The 21,854-nt window shown below is 35.2% G+C and overlaps 3 protein-coding genes across 3 annotated transcripts in view; 1 reads left to right on the top strand and 2 right to left on the bottom strand.

Annotated features, from left to right (window-relative positions):
- Positions 1-9,395: 9,395 nt before the first annotated feature.
- LOC131804540 (uncharacterized) lies at positions 9,396-9,968 on the bottom strand. Its single transcript, XM_059127552.1, has 2 exons — positions 9,890-9,968; positions 9,396-9,825 (listed from the first exon to the last, which is right to left on the bottom strand). The coding sequence occupies exons 1-2, from the start codon at positions 9,966-9,968 to the stop codon at positions 9,452-9,454; spliced, it is 453 nt and encodes a 150-aa protein (XP_058983535.1). The 3' UTR covers positions 9,396-9,451.
- Positions 9,969-14,056: 4,088 nt separating this feature from the next.
- Positions 14,057-17,731, bottom strand: LOC109613012 (uncharacterized). The gene is made up of 7 exons (XM_059127604.1): positions 16,918-17,731; positions 16,698-16,853; positions 15,258-15,416; positions 14,935-15,198; positions 14,717-14,833; positions 14,449-14,610; positions 14,057-14,370 (listed from the first exon to the last, which is right to left on the bottom strand). Exons 1-7 carry the CDS (start codon positions 17,213-17,215, stop codon positions 14,243-14,245), a joined length of 1,284 nt encoding a protein of 427 aa, XP_058983587.1. The 5' UTR covers positions 17,216-17,731; the 3' UTR covers positions 14,057-14,242.
- A 2,174-nt stretch (positions 17,732-19,905) lies between these two features.
- The window catches only part of LOC101894439 (uncharacterized), a 150,757-nt gene continuing 148,808 nt past the window's right edge, over positions 19,906-21,854 (top strand). The window contains exon 1 of the mRNA XM_059127589.1: positions 19,906-20,090. The gene's annotated coding sequence lies outside the window, so the exon portion shown is untranslated. The remainder of the gene's footprint in view (positions 20,091-21,854) is intronic.

The raw sequence follows: 21,854 nt of genomic DNA, 5'->3' as shown, positions 1-21,854 counted from the left end.
TTTCATTGAAAGACATTTTCATTAGAAATTCCTAAAACGAAAGATTAATAATCTATTTGGTTTAGGGATGTACGGACATCAGAACGGCGGACATTTCTCTTTAGACGTCAGACCTTCCTTTGTCATCTAGGATACCAACCAGGGTTGTTTGGTGAAGTTGTGCTATGCAATGGGAATTTATACACATAGAAATGAATTTCATTGCGTTAGTCATTGGTGTTCTCTGGAATGAGCGAACCGATTTGTTTCTGCAAACTTCAAACGAAAGGTGATGTCAATACGAAGGTTCATACATATACAAATAGTCTCTGTTCATATATTGATTCATGAATTACCTCTTTTGGTGCAATAATTTCGAAATATGTATTTTGAAAATGTTTCAGTGAGTGAGTGACTGATTCAAAGCCTCGGCAAATGGCTGGAGCTAGAAGAATCATCAGAAGAAGAATTATCAGAAGAAATGGTCCGATCTCTAACATATTTGTAATAGATCTTATGTTGAGGAAAAAATTGAGATCTACAAAATCTGAATGGAATCGTTTGTTGATTCCGCGCTTTATGAGCTCCATGAATATTCAAAAATTTGACCCTCTGTGGGGGAGGTACCAGAAGGAGTGGTTCGATATATCCCATCTTCGAAGCAGATCTTGTGTTAGTAGAAATAATGGGATGTGTGAAAATTGAACAGGACCGAATTTTATGATCGTTTTGGTTATTCAAAATTTTGACCCTTTGTGGGGGAGGTATCAGAAGAAATGGTCCGATCTCTAACATATTTATAATAGATCTTGTTTTGAGGGAAATATTGTGATCTACAAAATCTGAATGAAATCGTTTGTTGATTCCGCGCTTTATGAGCTCCATGAATATTCAAAATTATGACCCTTTGTTGGAGAGGTATCAGAAGGAATGGATCGATATATTACATCTTCAAAGCAGATCTTGTGTTAGTTGAAATAATGGGATGTGTGAAAATTGAACAGGACCGAATTTTATGATCGTTTCGGTTATTCAAAATTTTGACCCCTTGTGGGGGAGGTATCAGAAGAAATGGTCCGATCTCTAACATATTTATAATAGATCTTGTTTTGAGGACAATATTGAGATCTACAAAATCTGAATGGAATCGGGTGTTAATTCCGCGTTTTATGAGCTTCGTGAATATTCAAAATTTTGACCCTCTGTGGTGGAGGTACCAGAAAGAGTGGATCGATATATCCCATCTTCGAAGCAGATCTTGTGTTAGTAGAAATAATGGGATGTGTAAAATTTGAAGAGGACCGGATGCTTATTTCGGATTTTATGATTGTTTCAGTTATTCTAAATTTTGACCCCTTGTGGGGGAGGTATCAGAAGAAATGGTACGATCTGTACCATATTTATAATACATCTTCTGTTGATGGAAATATTGAGATGTACCAAGTCTGACTGAAATCGGATGTTAAATTTGCGTTTTATGAGCTACATGGATATTCATGGGGGAGGTATCAAAAGGAGTGGATCGATATATTCCATCTTCTCAGCAGATCTTGTGTTAGTAGAAATAATAGGATGTATGAAATATGAAGAGATCCGGATGATCATTTCGGATTTAATATTCGCTTTGGTTATTCGCAACTTTGATCCTTTGTGGGGGAGGTAGCAGAAAGAATGGTCCGATCTCTACTATCTTTTTAACAGATCTTGTATAAACTTTGAGCTGTACCAATTCTGATTGGAATCGGATGCTGATTTCGAGTCATATGAGCTTCATAGTTATTCAAAATTTTGACCCTTTGTGGGGAGGTACCGGAAGGAGTGGACCGATATATTCCATCATCAGACCAGATCTTGGGTAAATAAAAATATTGTGATGTGTGTAGATAGAGTAAACAGATATTGCCCATTTTTGTACCTAAGTTAGGATGGAAATATTAGAATTTTCATAGTTGGAGAAAAATCATTATTCTTTCCCTCTCTGTCCAGTAAAATGTTTTCCTTTAAAATTTCGACCTTTGTGGGAGGTACCAGAACGAATGGACCAATATTGCCCATCTCCTAACACGATTTAAGTTTGATAATAATATTAGGATGTATCAAGTTTTGACCAAATCGGATACTCCTTACGAGAGTTATTGTGCTCACCAGATAGACGGACGGACGGACATCGCTAGATCGTCTCCAAATGTTTTGAAACGGATTTTGTGCAAAGAGACATAGAGTCTAAACCCGTTATTTCGATGAGACACGTTTTGGCCGTATCAAATGATAAATACTGTGAATAAATCGACTCAGAAAGTGATTCTATGAAGGTTCTCAAAATTAACTATGGGCCTACCTCGCTTCCTTCTCTAGCCATATGGCTGAGGGTATAAAAATTAAAAATCGTTGTTTATATTTTTTTGAAAATTACGTCTTATTTTATTGGTAAAAAGATCAATTCATATATATCTAAATCTCCTGATAGTTTTCCAAAAAGTCCATTAGTTCGGCCTGTAATGTGTTCTCCAACATGTGTTCATATTCAGGATATGATACAGTATTGGGATCATAATATGATATAGTGTAAGAATCACCATGGGGGTAATTGCTGTAATGCTCAGGTTGGGGATTGTTATAATTGGGATCGAATGCAGGAGAATATTCTTGCAAATTTTCGTGGCCACAGGTAGGGTACGCGAGAGATTTTCCACTGCATGGTTTGAAACTGGCATCGTATGGTGATACTCCAAACCTTTCTGGTATCCATGAGGTGGCATCTCCTCCCAAAGATGCTATTGGGTTGGATTCCGATTGTAGAGGTGCTATGTAACCCAAAGATGCTAAGTGGTGATGAGGTTGCTGACTAAATAAAGTACCCACAGTTTGTTGAGGGCCGGTATTTTCATAATCCATAAAAGGATTGGTTTCTGAATAACTTGGATTGGCCGGATAAGGTGCGGTAAATGCTAAAGCTTCCGCTTTTGCAGCATATGGGCCGCTGTGGGGTATTTGTCTCTTTTGATTTTTACTTTTTGATAAAGAACGCTTCGTAGATTTAGTTAATCGTCGACGTGGCCACCTAGTTTTGTAAAATTGTGAAATTTGTTTAAGGAATTCTGGTGGCAGCGACATTTGTGGGACAATGGAAAGATTTTTTTGAGTCAGCCGATAACTTTTGCCATTAGAGACAATATTTGATTGCGGAACATAGTTTGTCGTGGTAGAGACATTTATTGGCGAGTTTGTGGTGACGTCATTTATTGGTTGCGTTTCTTTCGACGAAGATTTTGGGGGTGGATTGGCAGATTGAGAGACTTTATGGGGTGATTCCAAGTGGGAATTTGAAGATTTTGAGGTTGGATTTGAAATCACCGATACTGGATTTAAAGATGGTGGGATTGACATCACAAATTCGGAGGCCGGATTTGAAAGTTTTGATAATGCATTTGGAGATTCTGAGATTGGATTTGAATACTCGAAGTGGGGGTTTAAAAGCTTTGAGAATGAATTTTGAGATTTTGATACAGAATTTAAGGGTACTGGGGTTGAAATTTGATATTCGGAGGCTGGATTTGGAAGTTCTGAAACTGAATTTGGAGATTCTGTTACTGGACTTGTAGATTTTGGTAGCGGGTTTGAATATTTCAAATTTGCATTTGAAGGTGGTTGCTCTGCGTTATTAGCGGAGCTCAATTTCATGTCAGTGGGTAGGGATGTCGATGAGGCATCTGAAACTGAATTTGGATGCTCTTTTACTGGATTTGTAGATTTTGGTAGCTGGTTTGAATATTCCAAATTTGCATTTGAAGGTGGTTGCTCTGCGTTATTTGCGGAGCCTAATTGCATGTCATTGGGTGGTAGGGATGTCGATGCGGAATCTGAAATGAGTTTTAAAAAATTTTTATGTTATGTTGTCAGATAAAAACTTTTCTGTATCCATACCTGGTGATGTGATGAACTCCCCCTTTTTGGAAATTCCTTCCTTTGATGTAATTTGTGCATGTTTCGAAATCGCCGAAATATATTTTAAAACGGCCTTAGCTGAGGCAGTGGACAACAGATTTGAAGACGTATCCATGACGGGGTCCACTTTTTGCACAAAATCTCTCTGCGGAAGCGTTGAAGGGTTGTAGTTGGGAAATTCAGGACAAAAGCCAGGATAAGCTTTAATCCAATCTGCAAAAAAGGAAAATAATAAGTTTGAAAACAATTCCAAAATAATGTATTTTTTATACCCTCCACACAGTATGGAGGGTATATTAAATTTGTCATTCCCTTTGTAACATCTTGAAATATACATTTTTGACCCCACAAAGTATATATATTCTTAATTAGCATAAAATTATATGTCGATTTATCGTTGACCGTCCGTCTGTCTGTTTGGCCGTCCTTCCGTCTGTGGAAATGACTCTAGCTTCCGAATGAATTAAAGTAGGTTGATAAAATTTTACTCAAATGTGTATTGGTCTGCAGGACTTTTGGTATCGAAAATGGGCTATATAGGTCCACGTTTAGGCATAGCCTCCATATAACTGTACCTCCCTATATTTGGTATTTTGATGTTTTTGGCGACATAATGCAACGGAATTGTTTCAAATTTCGTTATGATAGTTTGTAATGGATACTACAGCCTGTGACCGAAAATTGGCTATGCAGGTCCACGTCTTCGTATAGCCCCCATATAATGGTACTTCCCTATATTCAGTATTTTGATGATTTTACCGACATTATTCAACAGATTGTTTCATAACTCGTATTTGAATTCTTAATAGGTACTAAAGTCAGAAAACTGTCTATGCAGGTCCAGGTCTTCATATAGCCCCTAAATGTCGGTACCTCCAGATATTCGGTATTTTAATGATTTTAGCGACTTTATACACGGGAATTGTTTCAAATATCGTATATGACGTTCATAATGAGAACTACAGCCTGTGTCTAAGCAGGTCTTAGTGTAGCCCCTAAATATCGGTATTTACCTATTTTCGCTATTTTGATGTTTTTAGCTACATTATTCTCCGGAATTGTTCAAATTTCGTTATTGCACTATTGTAATGGGTACTACAGCCTGTGACATAAAATCGCAGGTCCACATCATCGTATACACCCCAAAATAACGGTAACTCCCTACATTTTTAAGATTTTAACAGAGTTTATAACTAGTTCTATCTTTTATTTATTTTTTTAAGTTTCCAAATCCTTTCCAAATGGTGAAAGGTATTCAATGTTCGGCCCGGCCGAACTCACAGCTCTTTCACTTGTTTTTTTTTTTTTTTTTTTTTTTTTTTTTTTGTAATTGTTATGTGTTGCATTGGGTACTGAATGGCGTTTCAGAATCCTAATTTATATATTGATTAATTTATTATACCCTCCACCATAGTATCCTCCTCCATACCTATTAGGCCCCATAAAGAGCTATTCAAGTATAAAATTCCATGTCGATTTAGCGATGTCCGTCCTCTTGAGGAAATCACTCTTAGCTTCCGAAAAAAATTATGTAGGTGGATAAAATTTTACTCAGAGGTGTGTTAGGTCTTCAGGACTTTTGGTATTGAAAATGGTCCACGTTTTGGCATAACCCCTTATATTTTTCACCAGAATTTTTTTAATTTGGTATTTGGACAGAAAATTGCCTTTGTAAGTCCATATCATCGTATAGCCAAATTATGGTGGCACTAAATTCGGTATTTTAATGATCTTTAAATAAAATTATCTGAAAATTGGTATTTGGAGGTCGGGGAGAGATAATTGGTTCACTTTTCCATCTAGCTCCATATAACTGTTATATCTTATATTCGGAAAGCGGCATTTTCCACAGATTTTTTTTTTTTTTTTTTGCATTTTAAGAGTTCGACCCGGCCGAAGTTAAATACTTTTTTACTCATTTATTTCATTTTTATTATTTGCCATTTATTCTGTTTTATTTACTATTTATCGTTAATGTTTTTATTTGACATTATTTATTTATTTGTAATTTTGTATTTTTTTTTAATTTATTAATTTATATTTTTTATTGTTATTATTTATTTATTGGCTTATTTTTATTCAATATTCCACCAATTATCCAATTAGAAACCCAGGCTTTCCAGGACTATTTAAAAAAATGTCTTACCTCTTCCCGTTAACCGACGCTCTTCATCCATTAAACAGGCATTGAGAAAGCTTTGATAATTACTTCCCTCACTGACAGCACACAGGGGCTCATACACCTTACATGCGTAGGTGGGAGGACAGGGACCAGCCTGCAGCAAGGCCCATACTTCAAAATCAAAAAAAAAAAAAAAAAAAAAAAAATAATGAAATGAATTAATGAACTTTTTTTAACTTCTTCACTCTCACCCTTTCCGCTATTGTCATATTCGTTGCTAAATTCCAAAATATTCGTAAAAGTTTTTGTCAAATCATATAATACACCACATACTGGACTATTGTCAATGAGACCAAGGGCCCTTGAAGTAAATATAAACGTTAGTACACAAATTAGAAATTTCTTAAAAATACGCATTTTAAAAACTCGAGGTTCTTTGGTATACTAATGTTACCCTTTGTATGGTCGTTTCTTCTATTTATAATTTTTTTGCCGTTCATGTTGTTGCTTCTTTCCCTAAAGAACAAGCTTTTTATCATTGTAGACTGTGGACATGTTCTTTTGTTAAAACAGCATAGAGGTTAGTCACAAATTGTTTTCGTTTTGCTACAAAACCTTTGATAAAACCAAATGACTTGTGGCTCGAAGCAAAGCTTTGGTTTCCCATTTCAAAATAGTTACAACAGAAATAACGACGTTTAATTCTAGTTTTTATTGAAACTCTTGTAACCTTCATCATGAGGAGAATATTAAATTTCTCTAGGGTCCCAAATAATGTGGCAGATTACTGGGTTTTTAAGCTGGATCGAACAAATAAATAACAAAAATCCGAATATTTTTTATATAGTCGGGCATCTTATAAATATACATAATTTGGCTATCTTTTTCCAGGAAGTTTTTTTATTTATTCCCTTGGAATTTAAAATTCTAAAAGTGAAGTGGGACCTTTCTTGTAATTGTTATATTCCAAATGAAAAGAAGGGTGTTTCGGTAGTACACAACTTTAAACATCCATCGCCATGAAATAAATGTATGTTTTCTCACCTTTAAGGACTCAAAGGATTAAAATTTCCAAAAAAATTCCACTACAAAGTATCAAAATTTCATAACAGCTCTCCTGAAATTTGAAATAAGTCTCAGATATTGATAAAACTTACCTAATCACAATATTTTTCCTATATTATAGTCCTTGTAAAATTAAATATGAGTTCACACTTTCTGGTACCTCCCCTAAAATAGTTCAAATACCTTTGCCCACAATTTTTCTTAGAAACATTATGTCTCGCCTAGAATATATAGGGAGCGATTAGGCTAAAATTTCACATATTGCAATATTTAAGCTAAGATTTGACCAGGTGAAACCATTAGGGATAAGTCAAAACTCGAGCGGGCCGACTATATGATACCCTTCACCCCTATGCATATTTAGTGGAGCGCCCGTACGAAAATAATTTATTTAAAATAGATCAAACCACCTATCAAGATTTTGCTTTAGAGCAGTTATAGTTTGGTTTCAGAGGGAACTAATATATCAGAGGCACTTCCAACTCTGAATCGATTTTCACTAAATTTGACGGAGAGATTTTAATCTTTTAAACCAAATAACATTGGTATAGAGTGCATGACATCACTTCGAGAAGGATCATATTAAAAAATATATATCGGAGCTGAGTTCCGCCAAATGGGCTGATATTTGCCATTATTTGCATAATAAACCTGAAATCGGATTAACGGATCTATATCCAAAACTTGCCAATGTATTTCCGAGCTCTCTAAGATATCTGGTACCAAATATAATTTTTGTCGAGTGCATATTACGAATGTGAGGGACTTAAAGAGCAAATCGGATGAAACATATATATGGGAGCTATACCTGAACCGATTTCCACCAAATTTGATATACTTGCTCCTAGACTTAATTCGGTCGGATGTACCAATCATTTGGACTGATATTGGCCATTTGGTGCACAATTAACCCGTAATCGGCAGAATATATGTGTAGGAGCTTTATCCAAATCTCAAAAGATTTTGATACAATTTGGCAGTGGTATTTCTGGTACCAAATATAATTTTTGTGGAGTGCATATTACAAATGTGAAGGACTTAAAAACCAAATCGGATGATACATATATATGAGAGTTATAGCTATATCCGAACCGATTTTCACCAAATTTGACGTATATGCTTCTAGACTTAATTCTGTCGGATGTACCAAAATTCAGGACTTTTGGACAGATATTGGTCATTTGGTTCACAATAAACCCCAAATCGGTTGAATATATATGGGAGCTACATCCAAATCTGAACCGATCTAAATAAAATTTGGTGGAGGTATTTCTGGGCTGAATCTGATACCTGGTACCAAATATCATTGTTATCGAATGCTTATTACGAATGTGAGGGACTTAAACACCAAATCGGATGAAACATATAAATATATATGGGAGCTATAGCTATATCTGCATCGATTTTCACCATATTTGAGGTACTTGCTTCTAGACTGATGCCGGTGGGATGTGCCAAAATTCAAGACTATTGGACTGATATTGGCCATTTAGTACATAATTAGCCCGATGAAGATATATGGGAGCTATACCTAAATCTGATCCGATTATTTCCAATTTTAATAGGGTTCGTCCAAACAAATGTTATTTGGAAAATTTCATCACAATCGGATAATAAAAGCGACCTGCATTTTGTTCACAAGAATACATGGACGGACAGACGGACGTACGGACGGCATAAATCGACTCAGAAAGTAATTTTATGAAGATCCTCAAAACTATGGGTCAATTTCGGTTCCTTCTCCATGTTACAAACAAATGCGAAAAGACAAAGAAGTCTTATCATTAAGTGGTGTAGGGTATAAAAAGGGACAAAATAAACGGACCCCTTGTACCATATTCGATACCATCAAAAAATGCGGAAAGAATCATCAAATTTTTATACACCGCACATCCAAATATTTTTATATATTTCAGATCATGTATATATATGGTATACGCAGATCATACATTCTGGTAACTTCTTCACAACAATTCAAAACATTTTATTTAAATATTTTTTTTATTTTCAATTTTTTTATTATTATTATTTTTTTTTTTTTGAGATTTACCTCCTCAGTCAGATGTTAACAAAAAATATGAAAAATATATCATCCCTTCAACAAATATTCATAATAGCCATTTTTGTAATTGATTTACCAGTTTTAAAAATTGCTTTAAAAAAATATATTTTTCTTGAAAAAAAATTATTCTAAAAATTATTTTTCTTGAAAAAAAAATATTTTTTTAATATTTTATTTGAATATATTAATTACTACAATTAATTGTAATCTGTTTTATGTACATAAGTTGTTTAGCCTTTGGTCTAACTATTTCTTTTGAACACCTCTTTACATCCCTATTAGTTATATGATACCCCTCCTTTATATGCAGGCTCGGGATAACTTCGCAAAAACGGCGATGATCCAAAATAAAATTGTGCAATTTGTTCATAATGTTCCGCCGGCAGCGTTGATTCCGCAGTTATTTTACTCAGAGTTGGTGCTGCTTGAATTCTTCCTATGGGACAAGAACTACTTGGCCCTAAGGATGAAATGTGTCCTCCAGGATAATTAATTTGCAAATAATTTCCCAAGGGACCATTTTTGGAATACAAAGTTCGATACAGATGCTTACTGGTATCCGACATGGTTTTGGCGGCACGAATATATCTGCCAGACTCGAGGGTTTCCAAATAGTCATCATCTTCTTGGGGTAAGGGGTCCACAATGGAATCTACAAAAGAAATTACAATTTAATTACACAAGATGTTTTATGCAATAATTTCCTCTTCTCCTACCTCTAGTATTCGAAAGACGATCTGCTGGCAATGCTTCTGCCAAAATCGCCACACAAACTAAATAAATAAAATTCTTCATGTTCAATACTAAATTCTAATTTAATTTGACTAATCTTTTCTAAAGTAACTGAGTTTTATAGCCTCTGCAATGGCTTTAAGAATTTTATAGCTTGTCTGTAATCCCAAGACACTAGTCTTGCAAAAACGTCTCGCATTAATGCCTGTCTATTATCATCCCAAGTTTACCCGTTTGCACACACCACCATGTTTATCACATTCTTCGTTCGCATTGAAAACTATTTCGAAGTCATTTCACAACGATAATACCACAAATAACACTAAACTCAATTAGCTGACCACGTTAGGTTTTCAAAACGCTTTTTAAATAAATTTCAAATTGCTTGTGACTTCGGTCGTAAACGATAAACGGAACGGCGTATTAAATAATTTTACTGCCACCAGACGAGACAAGTAGAGCAGAAGTCAAATTAAAATAAATAGAAGACAAGATTTTTTATGCGTGTGTGTGTGTGATGAATGTCTGAGTCGTATACGCACACGCTCACACATTTTAGTAAAAAATTAAACGTTTTCAGGTAAACATAGTTGGATAAAAATTTTTGGTGGAATTTTAAATAGAAAAAATTAAAAAAAAATTAAATAAAATGGCGTAATGAATAAAATTAAAAAATCAGAATGTGAATATCCTATTTAGACATTTTTTCCGAAACTGGGGCATATATGACAATTGTTTGGAGAAGTACCCCATACCCATAAAGGTTCAAAATATTCAAAGAATCTTTTTTTTATTGCAAGCGAAGTTAGTATTTTCGAGCGAAGGATGGTCCGAGTTTTCCAAACTTCAAAACTTTTTATATTTTCTTTTTAAAATACTGCCGAAAAATTTAAATTTTTGAAAAAAAAAACATAGAATTGTTTATCATGAGCATTGGCCAAGCATAGAGAGCAGCTGGAGCAGGTGTTTATATGTTTAAGACCTTTTGCAATGACCAAAAAATGTGGAGTTTTATAAGACTTTCTAGCCAAGAATGTTCAGCAGGAAAACCTATTTTTTTTTTGTTTTTGCAATAATATTTTTTATTGAAATAATATAAAATATAAATTTTTTTCTAGATTTTCTGAACAAACATCTTGGATATTTTAAGAATGTATTTCAGATTTTTTCGCCAAAGTCGTGGATTTTTTCGCAAATTTCTTAGAAGTGTTTTCAAAGATTTCTTGTTAATAATTTCTAATTTTTTCAGACATTTAAAAAAAAAAAATTCCTCGCAAAAGTCTTGGATTATTGTTAGAATTTTTTTTGTGGATTTTACACACGATGAACATGGACTTTGTGGCCAAAATCATTCTTTTCAAGAATATTCACAACCATATTCTAAATTTTGCCCTTAAATTATAAATTATAGCCCTTTACAATATATCCTTGATAAATTGAACATAGTTTATTCATAATTTTATAATATAATTTTAATAATATATTATTATTTTTTTTCGTTACAGGTAAGACGTTTAAACTTTCAAATTTTACTTTGAAGATGGTAGGAATGAGAATGATCTTTAATTAAATTTAAAAAAAAATATACATAAAAAATTGTTTAGCCTCAAAAAGGGTCGATTTTCAATATTATTATACCCACCATACATAGTATGAAGTGGTATATTAAGTTCGTCATTCCGTTTGTAACTCATCGATCCGTCTGTCGTAATCACGCTAGAGTCAAAAAGAATAAGGATATTAAGTTAACATTTTGCACAGGTCAGTCTTTTTTGTGCAGCCAGGTCAAGTTCGAAGATGGGCTATATCGGTCCACGATATCGAATGGCCCCCTTATAACGGTACCCCACGATATTCGATATTTTGTTGATTTTAGGCACATTTTTCAATGGAATATTCTGAAATTCTACACAAGGAGTTCGATGCGGGTTCTTTACTCCCTGAATAGCATTGTCTATATAGGTCAACGATATCGTATATCCCCCATATAACGGTACTTCCTTTTATTCGGTATTGTGATGATATTAGCGACATTATTCACTGGAATTGTTTCGAATTTCGGAATCGCTACTACATCCTATGACAGAAAAGTACTTGTCCAGCACCACTTCTTCGTATAGCCCCTATATAAGGGATTTTATTTAGGCGATATTTTTAGACGTTTTTTTTTTTAATTTTCAAATTTCTTCAAAATGGTGGAGGGTATAAAAAGTTCGAACTTAGCTGTTTTTTTTTTTACTTGTTTGTCCTCGAAATACCTGAATTATTTCCGAATCTCTATATCTGTCCCAATGTCAAATTTAACAAGATTATCAAAACTATATAAAATCTACATATATACTTTGATCTCTTAGTTTATTACAACGCCGATTCTCGATTATGTAGGAAACATATTAGCTATTAGCCAAAGTAACACAGTTCTGATATTTAGACGAGGAGTGCTCTTGAACACGATTTTTTTAAAGATTTTTTTGTAAGTTTCTAACTAAAAAATGTTTGTCTTAAAGAACAGCACAATTTTTTCTGTACTGTTTACTTCTTAATAATTTAATTTATTTATTTATTTTTTTTTTGAGTTCTAACAATATTGGACCAGAACTTCCAAAAACATATTTTTGATAAAGATATCAGTCCAGATTCACTATTGTACCAGTCTTTAATATCTAAATACTAAAGTTTATTCACAACAAAAATCAGAATTTGTTGGGGCTATTAAAATATCCATAATTATGACACTTCCATTATATGGGGGCTACATGCACCATTTTTGCGAAGAATTTTTCTATTCATTAGGATTTCAAAATATCAAATTACAGGTACTTTGGTTGGAACATTTAAAAAAAATCTGAAAAATAACAAAAATCCACTATTGAGTTAGAAAACTTCAAAATGCTGAAACTCAGGGGTTAACGTTGGATAGCAAATACTGGGCATATTGAGAGAAGAAATTATTATATATATGTCATTGGAGTTAGTATAGCCTCCATATAGTTGTGCATTTGGTATTTTGACATTTTTAACGATATTGCTAAAAATTCGGTATTTAGATTTCGTTAAGGTTTCTACTCTTATATCAGAACAATTTATAAATGTCAACGTTTTTTCGATTTGGATGATTTAAGCCCGAAATTGTTTGGAATTTGGGTTACATATACCTAATGACAGAAATGACCTACTCCCCTAGAATACTGGTAATTATACACTACATCATACTGTGATATAGGGTATTTGTTTGTAATTATTTATTTGTTTGTAATAATTGGAATTATTATTTGTTTGTAATAATTCCTTCATAAAATCACATTCTGAGTCGATTTATGCCTGTCCGCTATCCGTCTGTCCATGTATTTTTGTAGACGAAGTACAGGTCGTTTTTATTGTCCGACTGAAATGAAATTATTCATAAATTACAAAATTTGTTTGGCCCAAGTACGAACCCAATTGAAATTTGTGAGAATCGGTCCAAATTTAGATATAGCTCCCATATATATCTTAATTTGATTTCAATTTAGCTATGCGCCATATGTATAATATTCATCCAATGTATTCTGGTACATTCGACAGAATTCAGCCGAGATGAAAGTACTTCAAATTTTGTGAAAATCGGTTCAGATATAGCTATAGCTTTCATACATATGTTTCATGCGATTTGGTGTTTGAGCCCCTCAACTTCGAAATATGCACTCTACAACAATGATGTTTGGTACCAGATATTAGTTACAGCTCAGAAATACATCTGCCAAATTTTACCGAGATCGATTAAGATTTGGAAATAGCTTCGATACATATCTTCATCCGTTATATGCAATATCAACCTAAATTTAATGGATTTTTGCACCAATTTTTGCATTTGAAAATTGTAATTGCTCATATAGACCCTAATGAAATAGCTACATTCGGTATTTTTAAGATTTTAACAAAATTTTTAACGGATTTTATTGGTTTTGAGAATTGCCAAATTTGTTCCAAATGGTGGAGGATATTCAAAGTTTGGCCCGGCCGAACTTACAGCTTTTTTTACTTGTATAGTACTAGTACTAAAAGTCTTACAAAATTGGTAGAAATAAAATTAACAAAGCTTTTAAGTTGATAGTTGTTTTATTGGTACAAAAATATAAAAAAATGGATTACGTTATAGAATATTTACAAACTATATACAGATAATAATATTTTCGAATTAATATATAATACTTAAATTTTAGACTTTGAAACAATTTTCGGTTGATTTTTTGCTGGCGTAATTTTTTCCTTCACCTTTCCATTAGAACCTGCTCTCTCAGTTGGTCTAATCGTTGATCTTTCCAGTACAACTCTAGGTTTATTGTGAGTAGTAAAATTTATTCGGTTATCTTTAGCGTTTTATAATCATTGCTTTCAGAATTCTTATTAAAATCCGCCTCAAAAGATAAAACGGGATTTATTGTACTCAATACATCGCATAGCCAGATGGGTAAGACGGACCAAGCTGAATCGACAAATAATAATTAAAATTAAAAAAAAAAATATTAATTTCCGTTTATTGTGGAATCTTGAAACAAGCTACCTTCTCCTCTTCGTTTGGCCTCCTCCTCCAGTTGTTGCAAGCCAGGATACCTTGCAATGTCGGTACTTATTTTGCCACACACAGGCTGATGGCTTAACGATTTGGGTATTCTTTTGGAGCTATATATTGGAGTATTTATGTTCCTATTAGTTGGGGGAGGGCCTGGTGGATAAAGAATTCAAGGCGTAAAATTAATGTAAAAAATTTATAAAAATTTTGAATTAAAAAAATTTGAAAACTAAATATTTCAACTAAATATTATGGCTACCTTGTTGAAACTTCTGGGGTTCGTGATATAATTGGCTAGGATTAGCATATGAATTAAAGTTTGGGTCAAGCTTCACATAAGTTGGTTGGTTATATGGAACTTCTTGAGGTTTGTAGTCTAAAAATAAAAAAAGAGGGCTTATAGTTAAAGTTCTGTAGGAAGGGATTAGAAAAAAAATTTTTCAAAAAAAAATGCAAATTTTCTTCTTTGTCACCTACTTGTTCTAGAAATCGGTTGTGGTGCCAATGAGGGAGCATATTTAATTGGCACAGGGTGATTCGGCTGCGGTACTTCAATATATTCAATAATCAGCGGTAATTCTTCGCGAGGGTGTTGTGGCCTGCTAGGGTATTGAATGTGATTGGATGAACTGCCGGATAAATCACCAAAAGCAAAAGGCTGATAGGGCGGATGAAATGGGTGAGGCAATCTGTTATTGTAGTTGTTATCACGGCAGGGTCCTTGATTAAGTAGCACCCAATCTAAGCAAATAAGAAAATTTTGAAATAATTTTTAAAAAGTTCTGGCATTGGAAACTTACCAATTTTACTTTGGCACCTGGATCGCTGAAGTTCACAGCTATTTTGAAACTCTCTAACTTCTTTGCCAAATGCAGCACAAACTGGCTGATGAAATTTCGGACAGAAACGAGGACACTGTCGATTAGGTGAACAGTGTCCACGATGTTGGACCCGAAAGTCTGGAAATGAAGGAAAAAGAAAGAAAGAAAGAACGCAGAAAAATTAGAATAAAATAATAGAAGAAATGACTAAAACAGCGCCGGTAGTTCTTCTACGGCTAGAAGAGTAACTGCAGCTCTTCTATTACCAAAATATCTCCTTTATGACTAAAGCACAAACTAAAAAACCTTTATCTGACCATAGAAGAGCTGCTATAGCACTTCTATGGCCAGAAGAGCTATAGCAGCTTTTCTATAGCCAGATGAGCTATAGTAGCCTTCTATGGAAAGGAGAGATCCTATAGCTTTTATGTGGTTAAAGAGCTTCTGAAGTTCTTCTGTGACTAGAAGAGCTCCTGTAGTTCTTCTGTGGCTAGAAGAGCTCCTGTATTTCTTCTATGGACAGTAGATCTTCTGTAGTTATTCTATGGACAGGAAAACTGTGATCAGAAGAGCTCCAGCAGCTCATCTTTATACAGAAGAGCTCCAGCAGCTTATCTGTATACTGAAGAGCTCCAGCAGTTCATCTGTGGCTAGAAGAGCTCCTGTAGTTTTTCTGTGGCTAGAATAGCTACAGGAGATCTACTGTCCATATAAGAGATCCTGTAGCTCTTCTGTGTCTAGAAGAGCTCCTGTAGCTCTTCTATGGACAGTAGATCTCCTGTAGCTATTCTATGGGCAGGAAAGCTGTGGCTAGAAGAGCTCCAGCAGCTCTTCTATGGCTAGGATATCTCCATCAGCTCTTTTATTGCGAGAAGAGCTACAGCAGCTCTTCTATTGCTAGAAGAGCTCCAGCAGCTCTACTATTGCTAGAAGAGCGCCAACAACTCTTTTATAGACATATCTCCTGTAGCTCTTCTGTAGACAGGAGAGCTTCTGTAGCTCTTCTGTGAGCAGGATAACTCCGTAGCTCTTCTGTAGCTAAAGGAGCTTCTGTAGCTGAGCTTTACCAGTTCTTCTATGACTAAAAGAGCTCCTCTATGGGTAGAAGAGCACCTGCAGCTCTTCTGTGGTCAGAACATCTGCAGCTGTGTTTTGGTTAGAATAGCTTCAGCAGCTCTTCTCTGGCCAGAAGAGCTAAAGCAGCTGTTCCACGACTAGGCAGCAGATCTTCTACAACTAGAAGATCTCCAGCAACTCTTCTAAGGTTAGAAAAGCTCCAGCAACTGGCTAGAACTGGCTGCAACTCTTCTAAGGCTAGAGTTGATTATATGCCTAAAGCTACTTCTGTGGCAAAAAGAGCTCCTTAAAATTATTTCTTCTTGTATTCTAGGGGTTTGAAAAATAGGTATGTCGCCTTACCCCTTCCCAGATTACAAGCGGCCCGTTGCATTTCACAGACATTCTTAAAGTTCCTTAGCTCCTGTGTTTTCAAATCTAGGCCACAAATTGGCTCCACAACATGTGGACAGGGCGGACAACGTGAAAAACACAGCTGCATGGGACATTCCAGATATTCTGCGGAAAAGAAAACCAAAAATTATTCATGCAACAATTTTCAAAAATGTAATCCAATACATACCTCTATGACCTCGGATCAGGGCCTGATAATTATAATTACTCAAAAAACATTTGTTACGGAAATGCAAGAAAACTTCACCATTTGTGGCACAAATGGGTTGCAGCAAGTCCGGACATCCTTGATGGTAGTTGACCACATGTACAGAATCCGGGCGCTGAGCATGATACAAATGATTGTAGGTCCTTCGAGGAATATTGTAGGGCTGAATTGGCCCATTAAGCCTAAAAACCACTGGCCCAAAATGGTTATGGGCCCATGTTTGAATAACAAAAGACAATAATGGCAGAAGATACTTCATGTTTCGTAACTCAAATCGAATTAACTTTCAATTTGTTGCAAGTTTGGTTTTTGTTTATTTTCTTTCTATACCGGCCTAATTTATGTAGAATGTAAAGCCCCCTCCCGATTATCTTTCTCCATAACTTTTGTCAAAGCGTACGTGCCAATTAAGTTGTTTAAACAGTTTAGATTTTTTTCTGAAACGCGTTCTAAGCCACACGCACACAGACATTCAATCGCTCACTCACAAATTAAGTTGCCACTTTATTCTCTATCAAATATTTTATGGACCACATGCCACCAGAATAATCCTCATAAATTTAATAATAACCAACACCCAATAGATTACCGGAACAAACGTTGAACATGTTCGATGTGATAACAAACAAACTTAACAACCCACACACACAAACATACACACCCATACAAATAAACACACAGGCCGATAAACAGCCGGCAGGCCAAACACCTGATGAGCTGCTCCATCGATTCGAAGTGGTGAAAGATGTTCTCCTAAAGCTCTCAACTGTTGGGAAGAGAGTTTTTGATTGTGTTTTCTTTGGGAAAATGTGTGGCCAGGGATGGAGAAGTGAGATCTTTCGAAACAAGACTTAGGAAAACTGCTTTGTTCATAGACTTCTTTGATAGAAGAGCTCCTACAGCTCTTCTATAGATAGAAGAGCTCCTACAGGTCCTACAAACCTTCTATGGATGGAATAGCTTCTACAGCTCTCCTATAGATAGAAGAGCTCCTACAGCTCTCCTATAGATAGAAGAGCTCCTACAGCTCTTCTATGGATAGAAGAGATCCTACAGCTCCTCAATGGATAGAAGAGCTTCTACAGCTGATCTGTGGGTAGAAGATCTTCTACAAGTCTTTTGTGGTTAGAGGAGCGTCTATAGCTCCTCTATGGACAGAAGAGCTCCTACAGCTCTTCTATGGAGAGAAGAGCTCCTACAGCTCTTCTATGGCGAGAAGAGCTCCTACAGCTCCTCTATGGAGAGAAGAGCTGCTACAGCTCTTCTATGGAGAGAAGAGCTCCTACAGCTCTTCTATGGAGAGAAGAGCTCCTACAGCTCTTTTATGGATAGAAGAGCTCCCACAGCTCTTCTATGAATTGAAGAGCTCCTACAGCTCTTCTATGGATTGAAGAGCTCCTACAGCTCTTCTATGGATTAAAGAGTTCCTACAGCTCTTCTATGGATTGAAGAGCTCCTACAGCTCTTCTGTGGATAGAAGAGCTCCTGTAGCTCTTCTATGGAGAGAAGAGCTCCTACAGCTCTCCTATGGATAGAAGAGCTTCCACAGTTCTTTTATGTAGAGAAGAGCAGCTACAGCTCTTCTATGGAGAGAAGAGCTCCAACAGCTCTTCTATGGAGAGAAGAGCTCCTACAGCTCTCCTATGGATAGAAGAGCTTCCACAGTTCTTTTATGTATGAAAGAGCTTCTACAACTCTTGTATGGATAGAAGATATTCTACTGCTCTTCCAGGGATAGAAGAAGTTATACACTTCTTCGATGAGAATAGAGAATAGCTCCTACAGATACTCTATGCATAGAATAGCACCTACAGATCTTCTATGGATAGAAGAGCTCCAATCGTTCTCCTGTAGATAGATTATTTTTATTAATTCGTATAGCTCTAGAAGCCTTCTAAGTTGTAGAATGTCCACAGCACATCTCTCCCACTACAGAAGACAAAATAAAGATCTTCGGACGATTCGATAGAAAACACTCCAAAACAGGCGTTTTAGAGATCTTCAATTTTAAGGGTTATCAGCCATTACAAGTTTTACTCCCATCTCTGATTATTGCTAGTCAGCGTAAGAAGAAAAAAACACCTTTAAGAACAGAACGGAAAAATCATAATACAGTTAGACAAGAAGAGTATCTATATGTGAGAGAGTCAACCATTTCCTCCCCAACAAAGAAAAGTGGTTGATCAACAAGTTACCAGGTGTTGTAGACATCAACAAACATGAACGCAGCTAAGCTAAAGAGAATGCCAAAGAGTATTCCACATCTAAGAGAGACACACTGTAATCTACCACCACCACGCACACACAGACAAAGAGTGCGATAATAAACATTTCAGTTGGCGGCTTCTAAGCTCAGCTTGATTTTCTGTTTGCAACCACCACGATCACCAAACCACATCTCTCCGCACTACGTGAGTTTTGGCCAAATACAACAATCAGTTTAAATGGTACGAGCGGAAAACTCAGACGTGTTAACGGATAACGACAATGTGAAATTCATCTGCGACATTCTTCGCTGGCGACAAAAATATGAAATAAAAACCAAAAAAAATTCGAACGAAACGAAATCATTACAAAATTCCTCTAAACGTGACAAACTAATTAGGTTTAATTGTTTTTTGGCCAATGATTTAGAAAAAAAGGTTGTGTGTGCGAGTGAGTGTGTGTTTAACGACAGGTGATAAAAACGACATTTAGTGCATAGTTATTATTCCTCGGCGAAAGAATGTGTAATAATATTTTGTAATTATGCAGCAGAAAGAATGTTCAAGAGAAATGCAAAATATGTAACGGTAAAATGTTGGAAATAAACAAAACTTAAAGAAAATAATAATTATAAGAAACGGGAAGAATAAGAAATAAACTTTCGTCATAAAAAAAAAAACAAAAAAATATAACAAAAAAAATATTGTATTTAAAAAATATTCAAATTATTATGATATTAAAAAAATATTTTTTATGTGCTTTCCTACAAGTTTTAATATAAAAGAGCAGTTTTGATTATTTTACTTAAAAAAGAAAACGTCACTTTCTAAAAACAAGAATTTCATAAATATTGTGTCTCCATTGGAAAACCAACTTCCGCTTGACTTATTTTGGATTATTTGGCGAAATTTTTCAAATTAAAATTTAAGGTAATTTAAAGAGTTTATATATGTATTCAAATATTTAAATACTATAAGAAAGTCTTATTTTTTTGTAAATTAGTAATATTCCATAAAAATCGAAGTTTGATTTGATCCTTGAAAATATAATTTAAGGTCCTCAGTAAAAAATATTTGTTATAAAATCGACGCTGATGTAAGAATTAAAACAAATTGAAAACAAAACACTATTATTTTGGGCCTCAAAAATGTCGTGGATAAAAAAAAAAATCCACGGTGCTGCTAAAACTTGAAAAATTATCTTTAAATAAAAAATGCACATTCATTCAGGTTTTGATTTTATATACATTTTTTATGTTTTACTACGTTTCCGTAGCCTAATGACCATGTCGGGTGAAGCCACTAGATTAATTGTCCAATGTTCTGAGATATAGAAATAGAAAATGCTCAAGGTAGATCGTTGTTTTTGGTATTTTTGTACGAGGTAGGACTTACAAAACACTATATCAGCGATCTATTTTACATGGGTGATATGCCAGAATCTGGAACCATATTAAGTATTTTTTGCGAGATTGTGTTCTTAATATCTCAAAAAATATCAACTTAGAGTAATTTCCGGTGAAGAGTTTTGACTAGGATCTTAAAATCACCAAAATAACAGGATATGCCATATGGGGCTTATATCGAGGACCTAAATTGCAGAAATTTCATTAAATAAATTTTTAATACACGAGAAGCCACAATGCCTATTTTCAACCAAAAATTGAGGCCTAAACCTTCAAAATTTCGGAAATAGCATCAAATTGTTGAATAAGTTTCGATTTGTTCGAATTGGTCACCTTTGGCAAGAATTATGGCCTTCAAACGGCCAATGAAACGCTGCCCGAATGTTGCTCTGCGGTATTTTGGCCCATTCCCGGCGAAGCGCTTACTTTGGAATTTTTTCCAAAATACTCCAGACACAATAGTCCGACAGATTGGTGTTCGGAGAATTTGCTGGCCATTGTGCGCTGGAAATGAAGGAAGGAGGAACTTCATTTCGTAACCATTCTTGGGTGGCACGTGCTGAGTGCGATGGTGCTGAGTCCTGTTAGAATGTCCAAGGTCTGCGGCCAAAATGTTTGTGTGCCCAAGGCTTTAATACATTTATTTATTAATTTATTCTGCCGCGGTCGATTAATATGAGCGGAGAGCGGTCACCGCCTGTTATGGCGGCCCATACCATGCCACCGTCGATTAGTATGAGCGGAGAGCGACCATCGGCTGTTACGGTGGCCCACACCATCACAATGGCCGGCGCTTGAGTTCTGGTGGCCAACCGAAGGTGCACATTTTCCGTTGACCTCTTTGGCAAGTAAACACGATCATTTTGTTTGTTTACAAACTGCTAGTCAACGAATGTTTTCTCATCGGAGAAAACCAAATTCGGCAGTTCAGAACATTCGGCCAAGCTAAAGAGTTGCGCTCTTTTGAGTCTATTTTCTTTCTGTTGCAGTGTAAGTTCTTGCAATTTTTGGAATTTCAATGCCTTTACCTTATTATTTCATGATTGATTACAATTTTCACTCTTTAGAACCCTGAACTTGGCCAAACAGTGGTTCATAGAAATAATGTTTTCAGACCCCACAGATTTTTGGAACACAATATAGTTTTGTCTGGTGCTCGCAATAACTCTCGACGAAAAAATGTGAGTACGTGTAAATGTTTCCCATTGTAATATTTTTTGTCAATCAAAAAAGAACTCTGTCAATCCTTTATTTTCTAAAAATATATATAATTCTAATCTTTAGTCGG

Source organism: Musca domestica, unplaced genomic scaffold (assembly GCF_030504385.1).
Source record: "Musca domestica strain aabys unplaced genomic scaffold, Musca_domestica.polishedcontigs.V.1.1 46, whole genome shotgun sequence".
NCBI lineage: Eukaryota > Metazoa > Arthropoda > Insecta > Diptera > Muscidae > Musca > Musca domestica.
This window is presented reverse-complemented; position numbering and strand designations above follow the sequence as displayed.

Excerpts from the sequence above, each read along its gene's own strand:
- LOC109613012 (XM_059127604.1), bottom strand. The coding sequence starts at position 17,215 with ATGAAGTATCTTCTGCCATTATTGTCTTTTGTTATTCAAACATGGGCC. Across the intron at positions 16,854-16,917 it reads CCTGATCCGAGGTCATAGAG|AATATCTGGAATGTCCCATG; the intron begins GTATGTATTGGA and ends TCTTTTCCGCAG. Across the intron at positions 14,611-14,716 it reads ACCCCAGAAGTTTCAACAAG|GCCCTCCCCCAACTAATAGG; the intron begins GTAGCCATAATA and ends TTTATCCACCAG.
- LOC131804540 (XM_059127552.1), bottom strand. The coding sequence starts at position 9,968 with ATGAAGAATTTTATTTATTTAGTTTGTGTGGCGATTTTGGCAGAAGCA. Across the intron at positions 9,826-9,889 it reads TCGTCTTTCGAATACTAGAG|ATTCCATTGTGGACCCCTTA; the intron begins GTAGGAGAAGAG and ends TTTCTTTTGTAG.